General features: G+C 40.3%; 5 protein-coding genes across 6 annotated transcripts; 2 read left to right on the top strand and 3 right to left on the bottom strand.

The window, feature by feature from the left end:
- Positions 1-75: 75 nt before the first annotated feature.
- Positions 76-1911, bottom strand: Pop2 (CCR4-NOT transcription complex subunit Pop2). Its single transcript, XM_065303194.1, has 5 exons — positions 1770-1911; positions 1196-1529; positions 639-1142; positions 439-579; positions 76-331 (listed from the first exon to the last, which is right to left on the bottom strand). The coding sequence occupies exons 2-5, from the start codon at positions 1511-1513 to the stop codon at positions 197-199; spliced, it is 1098 nt and encodes a 365-aa protein (XP_065159266.1). The 5' UTR covers positions 1514-1529; positions 1770-1911; the 3' UTR covers positions 76-196.
- On the top strand, positions 1880-5899 carry Tnpo-SR (transportin 3). 2 transcript variants are annotated; one of them, XR_010548361.1, is made up of 8 exons: positions 1880-1970; positions 2311-2649; positions 2715-3070; positions 3131-4379; positions 4446-4650; positions 4703-5528; positions 5589-5717; positions 5770-5899. XR_010548361.1 is itself a non-coding variant. In XM_065303190.1 (7 exons), exons 2-7 carry the CDS (start codon positions 2533-2535, stop codon positions 5647-5649), a joined length of 2814 nt encoding a protein of 937 aa, XP_065159262.1. In that variant the 5' UTR covers positions 1880-1970; positions 2311-2532; the 3' UTR covers positions 5650-5899. The 2 variants fall into 2 exon arrangements, 1 of the variants encoding a protein (XP_065159262.1); XM_065303190.1 differs by having other exon boundaries at positions 5589-5899.
- Positions 5840-7598, bottom strand: Dnz1 (DNZDHHC/NEW1 zinc finger protein 11). Its single transcript, XM_065303197.1, has 4 exons — positions 7156-7598; positions 6935-7083; positions 6546-6825; positions 5840-6471 (listed from the first exon to the last, which is right to left on the bottom strand). Exons 1-4 carry the CDS (start codon positions 7266-7268, stop codon positions 6210-6212), a joined length of 804 nt encoding a protein of 267 aa, XP_065159269.1. The 5' UTR covers positions 7269-7598; the 3' UTR covers positions 5840-6209.
- A 90-nt stretch (positions 7599-7688) lies between these two features.
- l(2)dtl (WD40 domain-containing protein denticleless) lies at positions 7689-10371 on the top strand. Its single transcript, XM_065303192.1, has 3 exons — positions 7689-8167; positions 8231-8377; positions 8436-10371. The coding sequence occupies exons 1-3, from the start codon at positions 8110-8112 to the stop codon at positions 10229-10231; spliced, it is 2001 nt and encodes a 666-aa protein (XP_065159264.1). The 5' UTR covers positions 7689-8109; the 3' UTR covers positions 10232-10371.
- Mulk (acylglycerol kinase-like protein Mulk) lies at positions 10260-11944 on the bottom strand. Its single transcript, XM_065303193.1, has 3 exons — positions 11744-11944; positions 10884-11678; positions 10260-10832 (listed from the first exon to the last, which is right to left on the bottom strand). Exons 1-3 carry the CDS (start codon positions 11851-11853, stop codon positions 10400-10402), a joined length of 1338 nt encoding a protein of 445 aa, XP_065159265.1. The 5' UTR covers positions 11854-11944; the 3' UTR covers positions 10260-10399.
- Between the last annotated feature and the right edge of the window lie 3635 nt (positions 11945-15579).

Raw genomic sequence — 15579 nt, 5'->3', positions numbered from 1 at the left:
GTGTGTATGTTGGTGTTGCAAATTTAGTGTGTGTTGAAATCGCTTCAAGTTCACCAAATAAAAAAGAATCATGGGTATGGTATTGGTTTTTGTCATTGTTTCCTCCAAAGAAATGTGTTTTTGATAAAATATTCTCTTAAGCGTTAGAAATAATTAAATGTACTCCGGTTTTTTTGTGTCGTGGTGCTTCGTTCCCTCACGACGAATTGCTGTTGTCGCCGTTATCGGCGCCGTAACTGCCGGCCGCGTTTCCGTTCATCACGAACGACGTTCCCAAACCGTACAAGTGGCCGGAGAATTTCGAATCATCGATCGTATCTTCGAAAAACATCTGAAAACAAAATCATATTAAAAAAAATTTTAATTTCGTGGTTAAAGTGCAGTTTAGCGCACTTGATACTCAATATACTATTAAAAAATGCAATAAATTAATATTACCTCCTTCATTTTAAAGAAGGCCATGCCTGTGAGCAGGGAATCAGAGCCAGCTTGATGTTGCGGTCCTATCCGCTCAAGATCCAGCTGTTCGGCGACCTCCTGCAGACCGCCTTTCAAGTTTTTACACGACTTCATCAAATACTACAACCAAAAATTAGTTTTTCGTTCATTTGAGTAAATAATCATCAACGAATGATTACCTTCACATCGTAAATGGTAGGAAAGTACAATTTTAGCAACTCAAAAAAATCAGACTCGTCCATCGGCAGGTTCGAATCCGTAAGGAGTTTGATGAGATAACCAAAATCGTACCCCGAATGGAAAGACAGCCACTTAATGTTGTCCATGAGAACAATACCGGACGTCATCAGCAGCTCGGCAAAGTGCGACGGCTCAATACCCTCCTCCTCGTGCTTCTTGAACTGAATGCCCGAGTTCTGCAGCAGTTCGATACTGTCCTGTGCGTACATGTCCTCGGCGAGGTTGAATTTGAAGTTGAATTGCCATGTCGTGTACGACCCGCCCGGGGTTTTGCCGTTCTCGTCCAGGAACGTGAGGCCCAGCTGGATGATGCGCAGGAGATCGACGTTGCACCGTAGTAATTGGTACTGGTACTCGGCGGTGCTACGGAATTCGCCGATTGGACGCGCTACCACACCGGGGAACTCGGTGTCCATCGCCACGTAAGGATATTTTTGTACAATCTAAAAGATTATGGGTTTTTATTGTGTTTATGGTTAGTATATTTGATGTTTACTTGTCGTATGGTTCGAAATTCATCTTCGAGGTTGTGCGCCCAGACGTCGCGAATGCCGCACTCCTCGTTGTTGGGGTGCTGCGCGCCGCCGATGGTCGCCGCCGGCATCACGCCCCCGTTCTCTGTCGTGGTCAGTTGCGTCCAGGGGTTCTGCACCCAAATTACATTTGTGGCGGGGCCGCCGGCGGCGCCGCTGCCTTCCTGCGCTTTTACGTCGTATGCCGGCTGTGACGGCGCGCTCGCGGCGAGCTTCCACAGCAGCTCCTCCTCCGTTACGTTCAGATGCAGCTCAGGATCATTTTTACTCGACAATCTCATTGAGGCAATTTTGTATCTGCAAACACATCAATCTAACATGAACCAAGTGTGTGCGGAAATTTGTCATTCATAACATGAATGCACGCGCGTCACAAATATCAATGTATGGAGGGAAGAATGCGGGATTTTCTGGACTTCTGACTGAGTTGGTTTTGCATTTTGTGTGTGTTGCAAAAGCGGACGGTCGCCGCGCGTGCTTTTGTTGCCCAGCCTGTTTGGGGGGCTTTCAAGAGTCCCTCCGTGCGGCCGTACTCACCCATTATTGGGGCCGAAACTATCAAGTGAAAATTGTTGCAATCCGTGTGGAAACTGGCTGGAATCGTGTGATTACAATCTCATGTTCCCGTGTACACTTTTATTGTTCATACTGGATGGTTGGATGCACAGATAGAGGATAGCACGATAGCAGCGGGTAGAGCTGCCTGATTGTTGGAAGGCAATGTTGCCAATCTACAAGGTTAGGCGACATTGCGTGGCAACCACGCAAGCTTTCAAAATCTTTCAAAATTATAATGAAATTTGCTATAAAAAGACTACAACAAACACTATAGAAAATATTTCACAATGAATTTCATAACATAATAGTAAGAAATACCAGAAATAACTATAATAAACATGCAGTTTGTTTATTATCGCGTTTTACGTTTGCATTGGTTTAACAACAGGTTAACATGTTTTCACCTTAAAAAGAATGGAAAATATTCTTAAAAACAATGATTTTATCTTTTAAATAACAGTTTTATGGTTAATTTAAGTGTTTATTGTAAATTTGTTAATATTCAATTTTAATATTTTAGAATTTGCTACCCCAGCGCCATTTATGCCTCTGGTGTGATAAACGCGAACGAACCGTTGACACAAACACAGCGCAATGCAAGCCGAGTGTAATAAATGTAAACTCGCTAATCGGCGCTCTAGCGAAAAACGATTCTCTCGATTCGGCACTGAGGTTTAATTCGTTTAATTAATCCCTAGCCGATTGTTCACATGTGCGCGGTGAGGTGAAACAGGCGCAAGAAATGGAACAGAAGCCGAGCCTCGAGATGGTCTATATGGCCATCTCGACGCTGTACAGCAACCCGGTCGCCAGCGAAAAGGAGCGGGCGTCGCAGTGGTTAGGAGACTTTCAAAAATCCGTAAGCAATCTAATTTCGAAATCATATCTATAATCGCTATAAGAATTGTTGGGATTTAATTTTAGGTCCATGCGTGGACAATAGCGGACGAAATTCTGCATCACAAGCGCGATTTGGAGTCATGTTACTTTGCGGCGCAAACAATGCGCTCAAAAATTCATCAGTCTTTTCACGAGTTACCATTGGAGGCACACGCCAGTTTGAGGGATAGTTTGCTGGAGCACATCAGTCAGATCACTGAGGGGACAAACTCAGTGATTGTGACACAATTGTGTCTGGCTTTGAGTGATTTGATACTGCAAATGCCAACTTGGCAGCGAGCACCTTTGGATTTGGTTTCTAGTTTGTCACAGTCACATTTGTGGCCTTTACTGGAAGTCTTGATAGTTTTACCTGAAGAATTGGAGAGTAGATCAGTTAGGTAATAACTTAATAATTAATTTTTACTCTAAACTTGTAAAATAAATTCATTATTTCGCAGGTTAGGTGAAAATCGAAGACAAGATGTAATAGAAGAACTGAAACAATGCGCGCCGACGGTCAACGAATTCCTCAAACACTGCTGTAACCAATACAACAGCAGTTTGCATGATAACATTCAGATCAACGTGAAAATCCAGCGCTGTTTCACCTCGTGGGTCTCACTCGGCGCGATAACACTTGACGATGTCGTGGATAATGTTGTGATTAACCGTAGTCTTCAAATTTTAAGTTACAAGCAAGAAACTGAGGCGATTCCGCCCATAGCGGGCGTTTTACATGACGCAGCCACCGATTGCATATGTACTCTGCTGCAATCTCTCGAGGATAACAACAATCAACAGAATCTGGAGAGTTTTCTCTTTTCTAATGTCATGACACTCGAAGTTCCCTACCATCTAAGCGTGGCGAATGAAGACCAAGAGAAGTCGATGAATTATTGTCGTATTTTTACGGAACTTGGCGAAACTTTCCTGGAGAAGATTCTCATGCAGACCAACGAGGCCTACAAGCACTACGCGATTAAAGTTTTAGACATGGTGCTCATTTGTGTCGGGCATCATGATTTCGAAGTCGCTGAAATCACGTTCAATTTGTGGTATTTGTTAAGCGAAGAACTCTACCAGAAGAATAACAAAACATTAACGGAGTTGTTTAGATCTTATGTCGAGCGGTTGGTTACAGCATTATGTCGACATTGTCAAATGGAACCAGATCAGGAAGGTTTGCTGGAAGACGGCGATGATTTTAAAGACTTTCGATTGAAAGTCTCCGATCTTGTCAAAGATGTTGTTTTTATCATTGGCAGCAGTAGTTGTTTTCGACATATGTTTATGACACTTCAAAGGCCCGAGGTTACTTGGGATGTATCCGAATCAGCATTGTTTATTATGCAAGCGGTTGCTAAGAATGTGCTACCAACTGAAAATGAAGTTGTGCCCAAAGTTGTCGAAGCCATTTTGGTAACGCCTGAAAACACGCATATTGCTGTACGATACACATCGGTGATGTTATTGGGCGAATTATGCGAATGGATTGAGAAACATCCGGAGATGTTGGATCCTGTATTGAATTTCGTGGTTTGTTGTTTGCCGCAAGCTGGGGTTGGTGGTGCGGCAGCCACGGCGTTACAGAGTATTTGCGCAAAGTGTAATGAGCACATGCCGCGACATGTTCCTGTGCTTTTGCAACTGCTACGGCAGGTGGACACGTTTGCAATCACGAATAATGCTGTCATGGGACTTTTAAAGGTAAATTATTTATTTTTTAATTTAAAAAAAATGAAATTTAAAATGTTTTATGGTTATTTTTTTAAGGGAGTTGCTCATATTTTAAGTAAAATGGACAGTGAAAACATTGTAAACTCTTTGAGAGAGTTGTGTTTGATGCAAATCAATCCACTGATGAGTTTAGCTGAGCAACAGAATGTTCCTGCCGTGAGGGGAACAAAAACCGATCCAGTTTTATGGCTCGATAGGTTATCATCGATTTTTCGAAGTTTGGTTGTTCCCGCTCAAGAAAGTAAGTTTTATTCTAACATTAATTCAAAAAATTATTTATTTTTATTTTCCAGACACGATAAATCCGTGTAAACCAGTAGTGCTCGAAGTATGGCCGGTATTATCCATGGTAATGGACAAATACCAAAGCGACGTGCGAATCATGGAACGCGCCTGTCGTGCGGTGCGTTTCATGCTGCGCTGCGTCAGTCAACAAGTGAAAGAAATGCTTGAATCGCTAGTGTTGCAAATCGTGACAATTTACACATCGCATCCGCACTCGTGCTTTTTATACTTGGGCAGTATTCTCGTCGACGAATACGGCACAGATCCAACTTGTATCTCTGGTCTGCTTGAGATGCTTCAAGCTCTGATTAATCCAACATTTCAATTGCTACAAGCCGAAAATGGTTTGCGACATCATCCGGATACAGTCGATGATTTCTTCCGACTTTGCGCGAGATACATCCAACGTGCACCGATTCCTTTCCTGCGCAGTCCGGGCATTCCACCGATTTTAGAATGCGGATTGTTGGCGTGTTCGCTCGACCACAAAGAAGCGAACACATCAGTAATGAAATTCTTTAGTGATTTGATTAATACAGGCCGAAACAATCGAAGCAGTTCGGATTATACGGAGCGAAAAGAATTGGTCGGCAGTATTTTACAGAGATACGGCGCGCAATTGGTGCACAATTTGATTCACGCATGCGTGTTCTACCTGCACTCGTACATGTTCAGCGAGGTGGGCGATGTGATCGTGGAGATGCTCAATGGCGACCGGGATGCCGTCTCTGGATGGCTTGCGGAGGCTGTTAAAAGTCTGCCGAAGCAGGTCAGTAATGGGGTTATCAATGTAACGGAGCAACAGATGAATGGATTTCATGCCACTGTTTACAAGTAAGAAATTCTTTACAAACTTCTCTTTTGTTGCGGGTTTTGTTAAAGTATTGTTTGTAGATCGACCTCTTCCAAATCGGTGACATACGCCCTCAAAGATTTAGCGGCACTTTACCGCTAGAAGAGAAAAAAATTAGGACAAACGAATGATGACGACCGCTGGACGCGGAGGCAAATCGACAGGACAATGTAAATATTACAATTTTATATATTACTTTTTTTCTATTGTGGTCAAACGCAGGATGATCATCATCGATCGCATTTGTTGCCATTGACGTATATGTGTTTTGCGCAGACAACGCACCCACACATTGTTAGAAAAAAGTTAAGAAAATAACTTGTTTAATAAACATAAAGAGATGTGACGATAACCAATCTCGCATGCATCACATCGTATATAGATATAATAGACTCCCAAATTCCTGCGTCGTCTACGCCCTCACATGTGACTAGTGAAATGTGTGTATTTTCATTCGCTTCATAAAAGACTATAAATTATAACATTCGCTCTAAAGATATCAAAGTATTCAAAAAGTTAAACAATTTGTGTGTTCGTAAGTGGTAAGTCAGTGGAATTCGATGCAGCGCATACTCATCATTTAAGTCGCGTGTAGGACAGATGAACTTAAGTCACTGGTTTGATACTTCTGCAACGATTAAACATTGAACAAATTCGTCCGTTTACACGTGATAATCGACCAGCGGTGAATCCAACTTGCGCGGTACAGAAGTACAAGGCAGCAGCCACATGAACGGATGCTGCCGGCCGCATACTTCGCTCAACAGCGTCATCTTCGGTTTGTGCGGCCGGTATGGGCCCGCTTTTTGCACTTGTTCCACGGCGGTTTCGTCACTCATGATGGCCTGCAGTTGATCGACGAGGATCGCCGTCACGAACAGGCCAAAAAGGGAACTTTCCAGCAGGAGAATCACTGAGTGCATGCTGGAAATATACAAAAAACAATAGAAGTAAGTTTTAAATGTTTAGTTAAAAGTTTAAGTTGTGTAGTAATTTACATTCTCCGCTGTTTGATCTCGATGTCCTCGTCACATTTGACGCACTCTGTGACGTAGGTCATGACGATTAGTGAGATCGCGTAGCCGGAGAGCGCGCCGACCCAGAGGAGGAACTGAATGAAGTACTTCTGGTTGCGCTCGCCAACGCAATTGTTGATCCAGGGGCAATGGTGGTCCATGCGGCGGATGCACCGTCGGCAGATGCGACAGTGGTGTGCGCGCGGTGGCCGGTAAGTTTCACATCTTGTACAGATTGTCCAGTCTACATTAATGTTGCTATCTAAAGAAAATTCCAAATTTAATAATTAATTTTAACCAAATTAATGGAGAAAATACGAAGCGCAGAACGTATTTTTTGCAAAATAAGCGTAAATATTTACACTACTTACGACTATCAGTACTGTGAGCATCACTAAAGTCTATCCTTATTGTTGGCAGTGGCACAGTGCCTGGATCACAGAAAACTGCCTTGCTGTGTGCCATCAGTACCATAAACACCACCAAATTGAACATTATAGCGTTCACTGGCGCCCATAAACTAAGATTCAAGCAATTCCCGAATAGATTTAATTAATTTTCTATGCAAAAACAATCAAATTTCATCTCTTACCTATCTGCAAGTGCTTGCAGAATAATCCACTTGATAACCACATAATCTGCATAGAGAATTGCAGCGTACGTGATCAAAATGCACACGACGCCGCAGGGATCCTTGATAAACATCTTCTCACTTAATTTATTAATACTTTAAAATCACTTTTTCTTATCAATTAGCTTTGTTCTTCATATCAATTGCTGTGATGTTATAAAATGATGTCACTGTTTATTCCTGCATGTAAGTCCATTTTGTGCTTCATTAAACACGCACAAAACTCCGCTCGATTTATGAGTTTTAAGACTGGTCGTACTTTGCATTTAGTACACTTGCTGTGTGATGATTTATCACGTAGTTTTGATTGATTAATGTAGGTTTTTCTTAAATATTAATATGTAAAAGTTGATGACACGGGCCAGCTGTTAAGTGTCACGGTAGAGAATTACCACTAGAGGCAACTCACCTTACATGTTTTTTGTATAAATTACGCTTAAGTTATAAAATATTTATTTTTTTGAGGAATTTAACAATTTTTGGAAGCAGAAAGTTATTTTAATTTATTATTAGTTATTTTAGTACTAATAGTCCATATAATTCTTGTTTTATCCTTGATTTTCTTAAATTTTAGTAGACTGGGTTGCCTATGCTGAGGAAGGGAATATTTTAGGTTTTATAACGGCGCAGTTCGGTTAATTTCGTGATGCTTCGGAATTAAAGGGCACCAAACAATTGAACGCACTGTTTACATATCCTAACGTATTTTCCCGCTCGTCCAGAAGTTTCCATGGATGAAAGAGTATTTTTTAACAAGGGCTATTGGAATTTGTATTGAAAGTTATTCACCGGGTCCAATAACATATGGTACAACGTGTTTACTGTTGTTTTGGTTGATGTGCAAGGTGTTTCTTTATGCATTAACATATTATTTGCTCATTGATTCCTTGGAAGCTATAACTGTAACCTAACAAAATGTCGGAGAAATGTCGCAGTAATATTGGAGATTTATTTCAACAGCAACTAGGACTTCGTAAGTTTAATTGCGTATTTTATTTGTAAAATTATTGTTTTCATCATATATCTTTGTGTGCAGGAACGTTAAAATCCTATGACGGTTGTTTGCGGCGTTTGCGATGTTCCCAGGATGATGATTACAACTGCATCTGGGGATGTCAGGAAATGCGGGATGATGCGATGCCAGACACTCCGATTTTTGCATGTAAATTTTCCAACAAAAACGGTACTTAATCCTAAAACAATTGAAAAATATTTGTCTTTAACTTATATTTAAAATCTAGGAAATCAACATCTTCTAGCAATGGCAAACGAAGACGGCAAATTGGTAATCCACGATACGCAATCTTCGTCCCCACGCAAAGGCGAAGACATTCACCACAATGCGATTTTTGATCTTGCGTGGCTGGCGGAAAGTTTCAAACTCATTACAGTTTCCGGTGATCGCACAGCGCGACTCGTAGACATCGAGAACGACATGCAAGTCACGCAAATCTTCATGGGACACACGCGATCAGTGAAGACAGTCGCAACCCGTGACGGCGATCCGTCAACCTTTGCAACGGGCAGTCGCGATGGTAGTATTCGCGTATGGGATACGCGCTGCGCTACAGCCAGCGTCAGCCATCTTGTTCAGCCGGATAGAACAATTCCCAATTCGCATTGCAGGACGACACCAACAAGCAGCAGCAAGCGTAAAGCTGCGGTAAGTCAAGCTGTAACAGCGGCTAATTCAGTAACTAGCTTGGTATTCCAAGATGATGATAAATTGATTTCGTGCGGATCTGGGGATGGGTTAATCAAAGTCTGGGATTTGCGCAAAACTTACATCAGCGGCAAACCTACCGCGATGAAAGAAATTGCTTATAGCGGTCATACTACGCGAAATGGATTTAGTAATCTTTTACTGGATAAATCTCGACAACGTTTGTACGCCAATTGCTTAGACAATACAATTTACGCGTACAATATAGCAACTTATCATCCGCAACCTGTTATGGAGTATAAAGGACATCAGAATAGTACTTTTTATATAAAAGCTGCGCTGAGTAACGATGGTAATTATTTGCTCAGTGGTAGCAGCGATCAGAATGCGTATATTTGGAATATAAATAATAAATATCCAATTGTACGCATGGTTGGACACACTGCGGAAGTAACTTGCGTCGCCTGGCGGCAAGACGGCGAAACTACAGTGGTCACTTGTTCGGATGATGTGAAGCATAAAATATGGCGTATCGGACCTGAGTATCTTCCGGATAATTGGTCCGCTGAAGGTAGAGGTGCTGCAGAATGTTTGAGCCCAGTCACAACGCCAACTAAAAGCCATCAGTCGTTGAAACGACACTTGGAAGTGAATGAAAATACGCCGGTACAAGTTAAGCTACCCAAGATGGACGTTATGAAACGTGAATTAGAGGGCGCTGCATCACCCGAAGCTAAACGATTCAATTCCGGTCGACGATTGTTTGCTCTGCAGGAAATCAACGAGGAAAACGAATGCGAACACCATGCTGACCGCCATATGAGAAAAGCAACAACTTCCACTGCTGGTACTCAGGGAGATCTCGCTGTTATTCTTGAAGATACACCAGATGAAGAGAGTTTTAAAACGCCAAAGGCGAGTGCTATTCATAAAGCAACCGCAGCTACAACACCAGAAGATACTTATTCTCCCACAACGAATTTGCCCAATTTCGTGGTCGATGGCAGCGCACCACATTTACATTTTTCGCCGCAAAAGCGAATGCCTAAAGACTGGCTGACGAATATGCGCCGCGAGCGGTCTCTGGTAAAAGAAATGCAGGACTTGGCAGCGGGGCCATCTTCACCAAAAGTACCACGATTGGAAGATCAAGGATACCCAAATCCAACGCCTAGTCCTAGCTCGAGGCATAAGACGCCAAAGAGGCGAAACAGTCGCTCCGGCTCGGCAGGTGCATCAACTTCAACAGGTCAGAGCCCCATTTTGAAATTTTTCAGAGTCTCAAACAGTAACATTCTCAATAATACGCAATGCTCCCCGAAATCTCCTTCACTCCTCACCGCTACCAATAAAATGCGGACAGCTGAGGGGTGAATTGTATTCAACCCGAATGAGAATCTCATTTTTTAATGTTTAAGTTATTTATTTGCAAACATTTTGCAAACTTTCATTCTGCTGTGAATATTGATCGTCATATATATTATTATTTAAAAATTAAATTTTAACAATTTTAATAGGTTTGTACTGCTATATTTGAACAAATCACGGACTAGTGAGATTCGTGATTTCTGTTTGACTACTACTACAAAACATAGTGATAACTTTAGGCAGCAGCGTAATTTTCACCGGCTTTACTTCAAAGTCATCTTTATCAATGGAGAACCAGGCGTTTTGCGTGTCCATTTTTTCCAGATTTGGACGCAATTCAATCTGACGAGCCTCGATAGTCTCGACAATTTGCCGCCTCTGGCCTGTTTCGCTTCGGAAACCTTCAGTTAAGAAGTTGAAGTAATCAACGTCTTGTGGTCCCAAATTTAAATGCAACTTTGGTGGTGAATTGTTTGCAGTCCCAGCGAATATATTGGACGTGAGACATGCGAAATCCGCGGTGGATATTTGTTTCTGTTCGTATTTTTGGCAGTTTTCGTTGATAATTCGCGATCTGTCCTCTTTTTTCGCAGTAGAACGAACAAATCTGAAATATTTAACTTGAATATGTTCAACTAACTATAAATATTGTTTTTACCTGTTGTACCATTTGGTATTTTTTTCTTCTATATGTGTGACACAATTACTGCAACCCTCGCAAGGTTCAGAGTAATTTACAAGTGCTTCACATTTCCAGTTTAATGAGTCTTTGTACCCATTGAAAATGTAAGTGGCATATTTTTTTAATGGTCCATAATACCAATATTTATCTTTTTTAGCACTAGCATCGCGATATGCACCCCATTCTATTCCGGCAAGAGCGTACACTGCTTTCTTTTCCTGCACTTCATCACCTTTCTCTCCATCCTGTATAGTATCAGCATCTGGTTCATTAATAATCTCAATCTTCATGACATCCATTGGTTTGGTGGCTTCTCTAACAATAGCCATAGATGCTTCTGCCATAGATTTGACATTTCCTAGATGCTCACCACCTGGAAAGAGTGCTGAACCTACTGTGTTTGATTTGCCCAGTGGTAACACTCCAATGGGAATTAGTTTACTGTTATTCTCTCCTGTTCTTCGAATTAAACCAGTGACAACTTCACTCAGTGTTCCATCACCACCTGCCACAATCAGTGCATCAGTGTTTTTCAGCTCCTGCACCAGCTTCTTGGCATGGCCTTCACTCTCTGTGTGCACTACATCTACACAAATTCCAGCCAGATTCAGTATGGGTGAGCAATATTTTTCATAATCTTCCAGGGAACTTCTTTTATTGGCAGCTGGGTTTAGTATGACAGTGATTTTTCTTGGTAGTGTGTTGCCTGTGATAGCCACTTTGCCATAAGTGAGGGCTTCTTCACAGTACACTTTCATGATTCCATCAATTCTACAATAAGTTTTAGTTGTTAATTGGAGGGATTTAGTTAAGAATTAGGTGAATGAATAACTGACTCATATTTGTTTTTAAGGCGCTTGGCGCCGTAGGCTAGGAGGCATGCTGCAAAGGTTGACTTTTTCCAGTGGTTTCGGACTCCTTTAGCAAATTTAATAACAAATGCCATTTCTTGCTGTTCAATCACCTATTTTCAAAAACACATGTATGTTCTGGATAGACGTCAGAATATTTCAAAGCAATACTATTTCGTGGTTAGGTACAAACTCTAAGGACTTAGAGGTAAACAAATCTCATATAAGTTCAGTATTTTGCTAGATATGTTTAAATTTGGGGTTTAACATTGCGGTTTGTTATATTTTTTATGACTTCTTTGTTTTTTTTAACTTATTAATAATTTAATTTTGAATATGCTAGCGCCATCTAGTTTTCAATTATGGGAAGTATTATTGTCTTGTGATGCGGCAAAGGGATCATAGATGGCGCGGTGATGCATGTTATCAGCGAAAATAGTTGAGAGTCAATTTTATCGTGCACCGGCTGCGTTACCGGCTCGCACACATTTCTCACTTGTGTAGTCATATTCTTTTGTCGAAATTCGGTAATCTCGTAATAAGTGATTGACTATTGATGATATTTTGTTGTCAATTGTCGTGTTTGGTATTTTGCTGATAATTTCCCGCTAGTGTAATCGTCGTGATTGTAAATTTAGTGCGTTTATGTTTTTGCGGGCGTTCGTGCGTCTGCCGTCGGATGACGGCCGGTGATATCTTGTGATTGTTAAAAGAATTACCCTAAATTTTGAACTAGTGCAACTACATTTGTCATTAGCATAAGTTTTGGGGATAATACGCTACCAGGTAATTATTATCATTTGAATAATTATAGTGAATAACATGTATTTTAAAGTAAAGGCTGAGTGCCGACGGAACGCAGATCTTTACTCGTATTTTGTATGAAATGTTTTAACTAATTTTGTGTTTTTTTTTTTAATTATTATTTTAGTATTCCTTTTCCTTGATTGCTGTTGTTCGATACACAGGTACGTGAAATAATTCAGTCATTCTAGTACCTGTTTGCCGTCTAAATATCATGTTTAGTTCCCTGTGAATTTTTCAGAAAATGTCTTTACAATTTTAAAGTTTTCTTATTCGTATGCTCATTAACATACTATACTGAGTTTTTTTTTATTTTCGTGAAATTTAGCTGCACGGCATATGATAGTATTTTTCCACACCAAAATAAAAATAGGAGTTTTCAATCTTTCTTTTTTAAAGATTCAATAAAACATATATTTTATTTTAGTGAAATATTGTGATTATCATTTAATTATTTTATTTTATTTATTTATTTAATATATTATTCATAGATTTGTCAGGTATTTATAATTTTTATAGTTCAAAGTAAATTGAAATTCAAATTCAAAGCATTACGCACGAGAATTGTAGGTATTGGATTGAATACAATGCGCTCTGTTTGTTCATAAACAACTTTTTTATTGCATTACACGGGTGATATGCAGCGCGCAAGACTCTTGTGACCTTGTAGCCATCCTCGCTAGCCGCACGCTGGCGGCTCTAGTAGATGCGGTATGCAGCACATTCGAGTTCAGGCCTGATTGCCGGTGTCGGGCCTATTGCAATTCGTGCAACAAAATCACATACTATTGGCATGCCGCTGCACGCACCGCTTCACCGTGCTATCAGTTCCGGGGTGCGGGCAGTCGGCAATCTTATCTTTTTGCCGCGTGACGTCGTTGCATTCTCGGCTTCGACATGCTATTTTTGCGCACAGTTCCATAAATTATACACACACATACAAGTACATTGTTATGAATAGTTCCGTGCCGGTCGTTGGTTGATGTAGACGCATTCCTCGCGGTTCATGTAATTTCTCCCGATTATAATTCCGGAAACTCGCGTTGAATTTGAGCGATAATCAACTATTTAATTGTAACTAGCGTGTATTGTATTTTGTGAACAAATAATCGGCAGTGAATGTTAATAATTACTTGTTTTGTGATATTGTTAGATGTGCGCGTTGCAAAAACAAAATATGGCCACGTTATCACGTGTCGCCACTGCCTGTTTGGCTCACACGGCGGATTGTGGGTTGTTTGGTTTTGTGCTGGATGATTCGGTCATATGTCTCGCGGCGCAAATCGTGAAGTAAGATGCCGTCGGCTGGAAGTCATTTTTATTTTCGTCTCAACCATCTTGATTCTTGATTGATCATGGGGACGGTGTCCGCTTGAGTAAGTTACATAAATCTAGCCCAGTCTCTTGAAATAGCACGAATACACGCGGTTTGTTTCAATAATGAAATGTCTACAACTGCTTCAGTATAATATAATCTGTATATATAAAAATGAAACCCGTTATAAATTCCAAGAGTAATACTGCTTCCATCATTCATAAATTGTACCAGCACGAACTACAAATCATAAATTAGAAGTGTATTCGTTTCGAACACAATTTTGTTATCTGCGTTTGTATATAAACTACTTTTTTATCGAATGTGTCCCGCACGCCGTCTCCTCACGCCGCATTTACTTGCTGCATGCAGCGTATTTCAGTTTAGTATAAATCGCAGGTATCCGTGTCTATTGCAATTCGCGCACAAGGTCGCGTGTGCTAATGCCTTGCACCTCATGCATTTACACGCGGACTCGGCATGCCTCAGCATACTCGGTTATGCTGCGGCCAGTTTCTTGCCGGTCTCTAGTTGCTTTGGACGTGCCTCTCGCGGATCATATCATTTTCTCGGAGTTTGATTTATTAATCCGCGTTGTACTAGATTAATAATGGAGTAAATTTTTACCGCTGCGGTTTTATCGTGTGCAGTTGTCGTTGCCGGTCGCTTCATTCCGCCGTTATGTTGATTTATTTATCATTAGGATGATCCATCTGTCTTCTCTAGGTAATTTTTACTTGAACAACATAGATTATTTGTTTTCTTTTAATGTGCGAATGTAACTTTAATAAATTTTATGAAATGTTTTAACTTGTGTTTCATTTTATTTATAGTACTTTTCGAGTCTTGGATTCCGATGAGTTCTGCTTTGGTAAGTTAATATTTTAATTATATTTTTCATTTATACTCACGCGTCACATTTTTTTGAATCGCGTGGCATCTCTCTGTCTCTCCAAAACATAAGATAGTCGCGTATCATGCTAAAACATCACGGAATTAAACTTTTAGTTTTTTTTTGCATATTTGGTTCGTACCAGAATTCTGTTAGGCGATGCATCTCCACCCCCTCAGATTTCCGCAATTTGTTCCTATTTATCTCTTTTAGTTTACGAGATATTCGCGATTGAATAAAATAGGCAAAAATTGAAAAATGTCACTTTTTAGTACTTTTAGTGGCGATTTTTGGGCTATTACTGTTGGAAATATAATTATTTTATATTTTTATCTGATAGAGAATTTTCCAATCTTTCATAATCAGCAATTCGTGGGTTGCTATCCCCTTTAGTTTAAGAGATATTAATTATTGAAAATCGTCGAAAAAAAGTATCAAGCACCCCCCCTTGGCAATTTTTTCTTAAGAATTAAAATTTCATCTCTCAGATTTCCGTTTTAACTATCCTATCTGATAGAGAATAGTCCGTAGATTAAGATGCTGCGATCAGATCCAAATTATCTCTTTTAGTTTACGAGATATTCGCGATTAAATAAAATGCGCAAAAATTGAAAAATGTCACTTTTTAGAACTTTTAGTCGCGTTTTTCGACCTTTTACTGTAGGAAATATAATTATTGTATATATTTATCTGATAGAGAATTTTCCAATCTTTCATAATCAATAATTCGTTGGTAGCTATCGCTTTTAGTTGAAGAAATATTAATTATTGAAAATCGTCGAAAAAAAGTATCAAGCATCCCCCCTTGGC

This window comes from Atheta coriaria, unplaced genomic scaffold (assembly GCF_025399875.1).
Source record: "Atheta coriaria isolate IRGN ID8LTWV9N9 unplaced genomic scaffold, Caltech_Dcor_3.1 hic_scaffold_5_pilon, whole genome shotgun sequence".
Lineage (NCBI taxonomy): Eukaryota > Metazoa > Arthropoda > Insecta > Coleoptera > Staphylinidae > Dalotia > Dalotia coriaria.
This window is presented reverse-complemented; position numbering and strand designations above follow the sequence as displayed.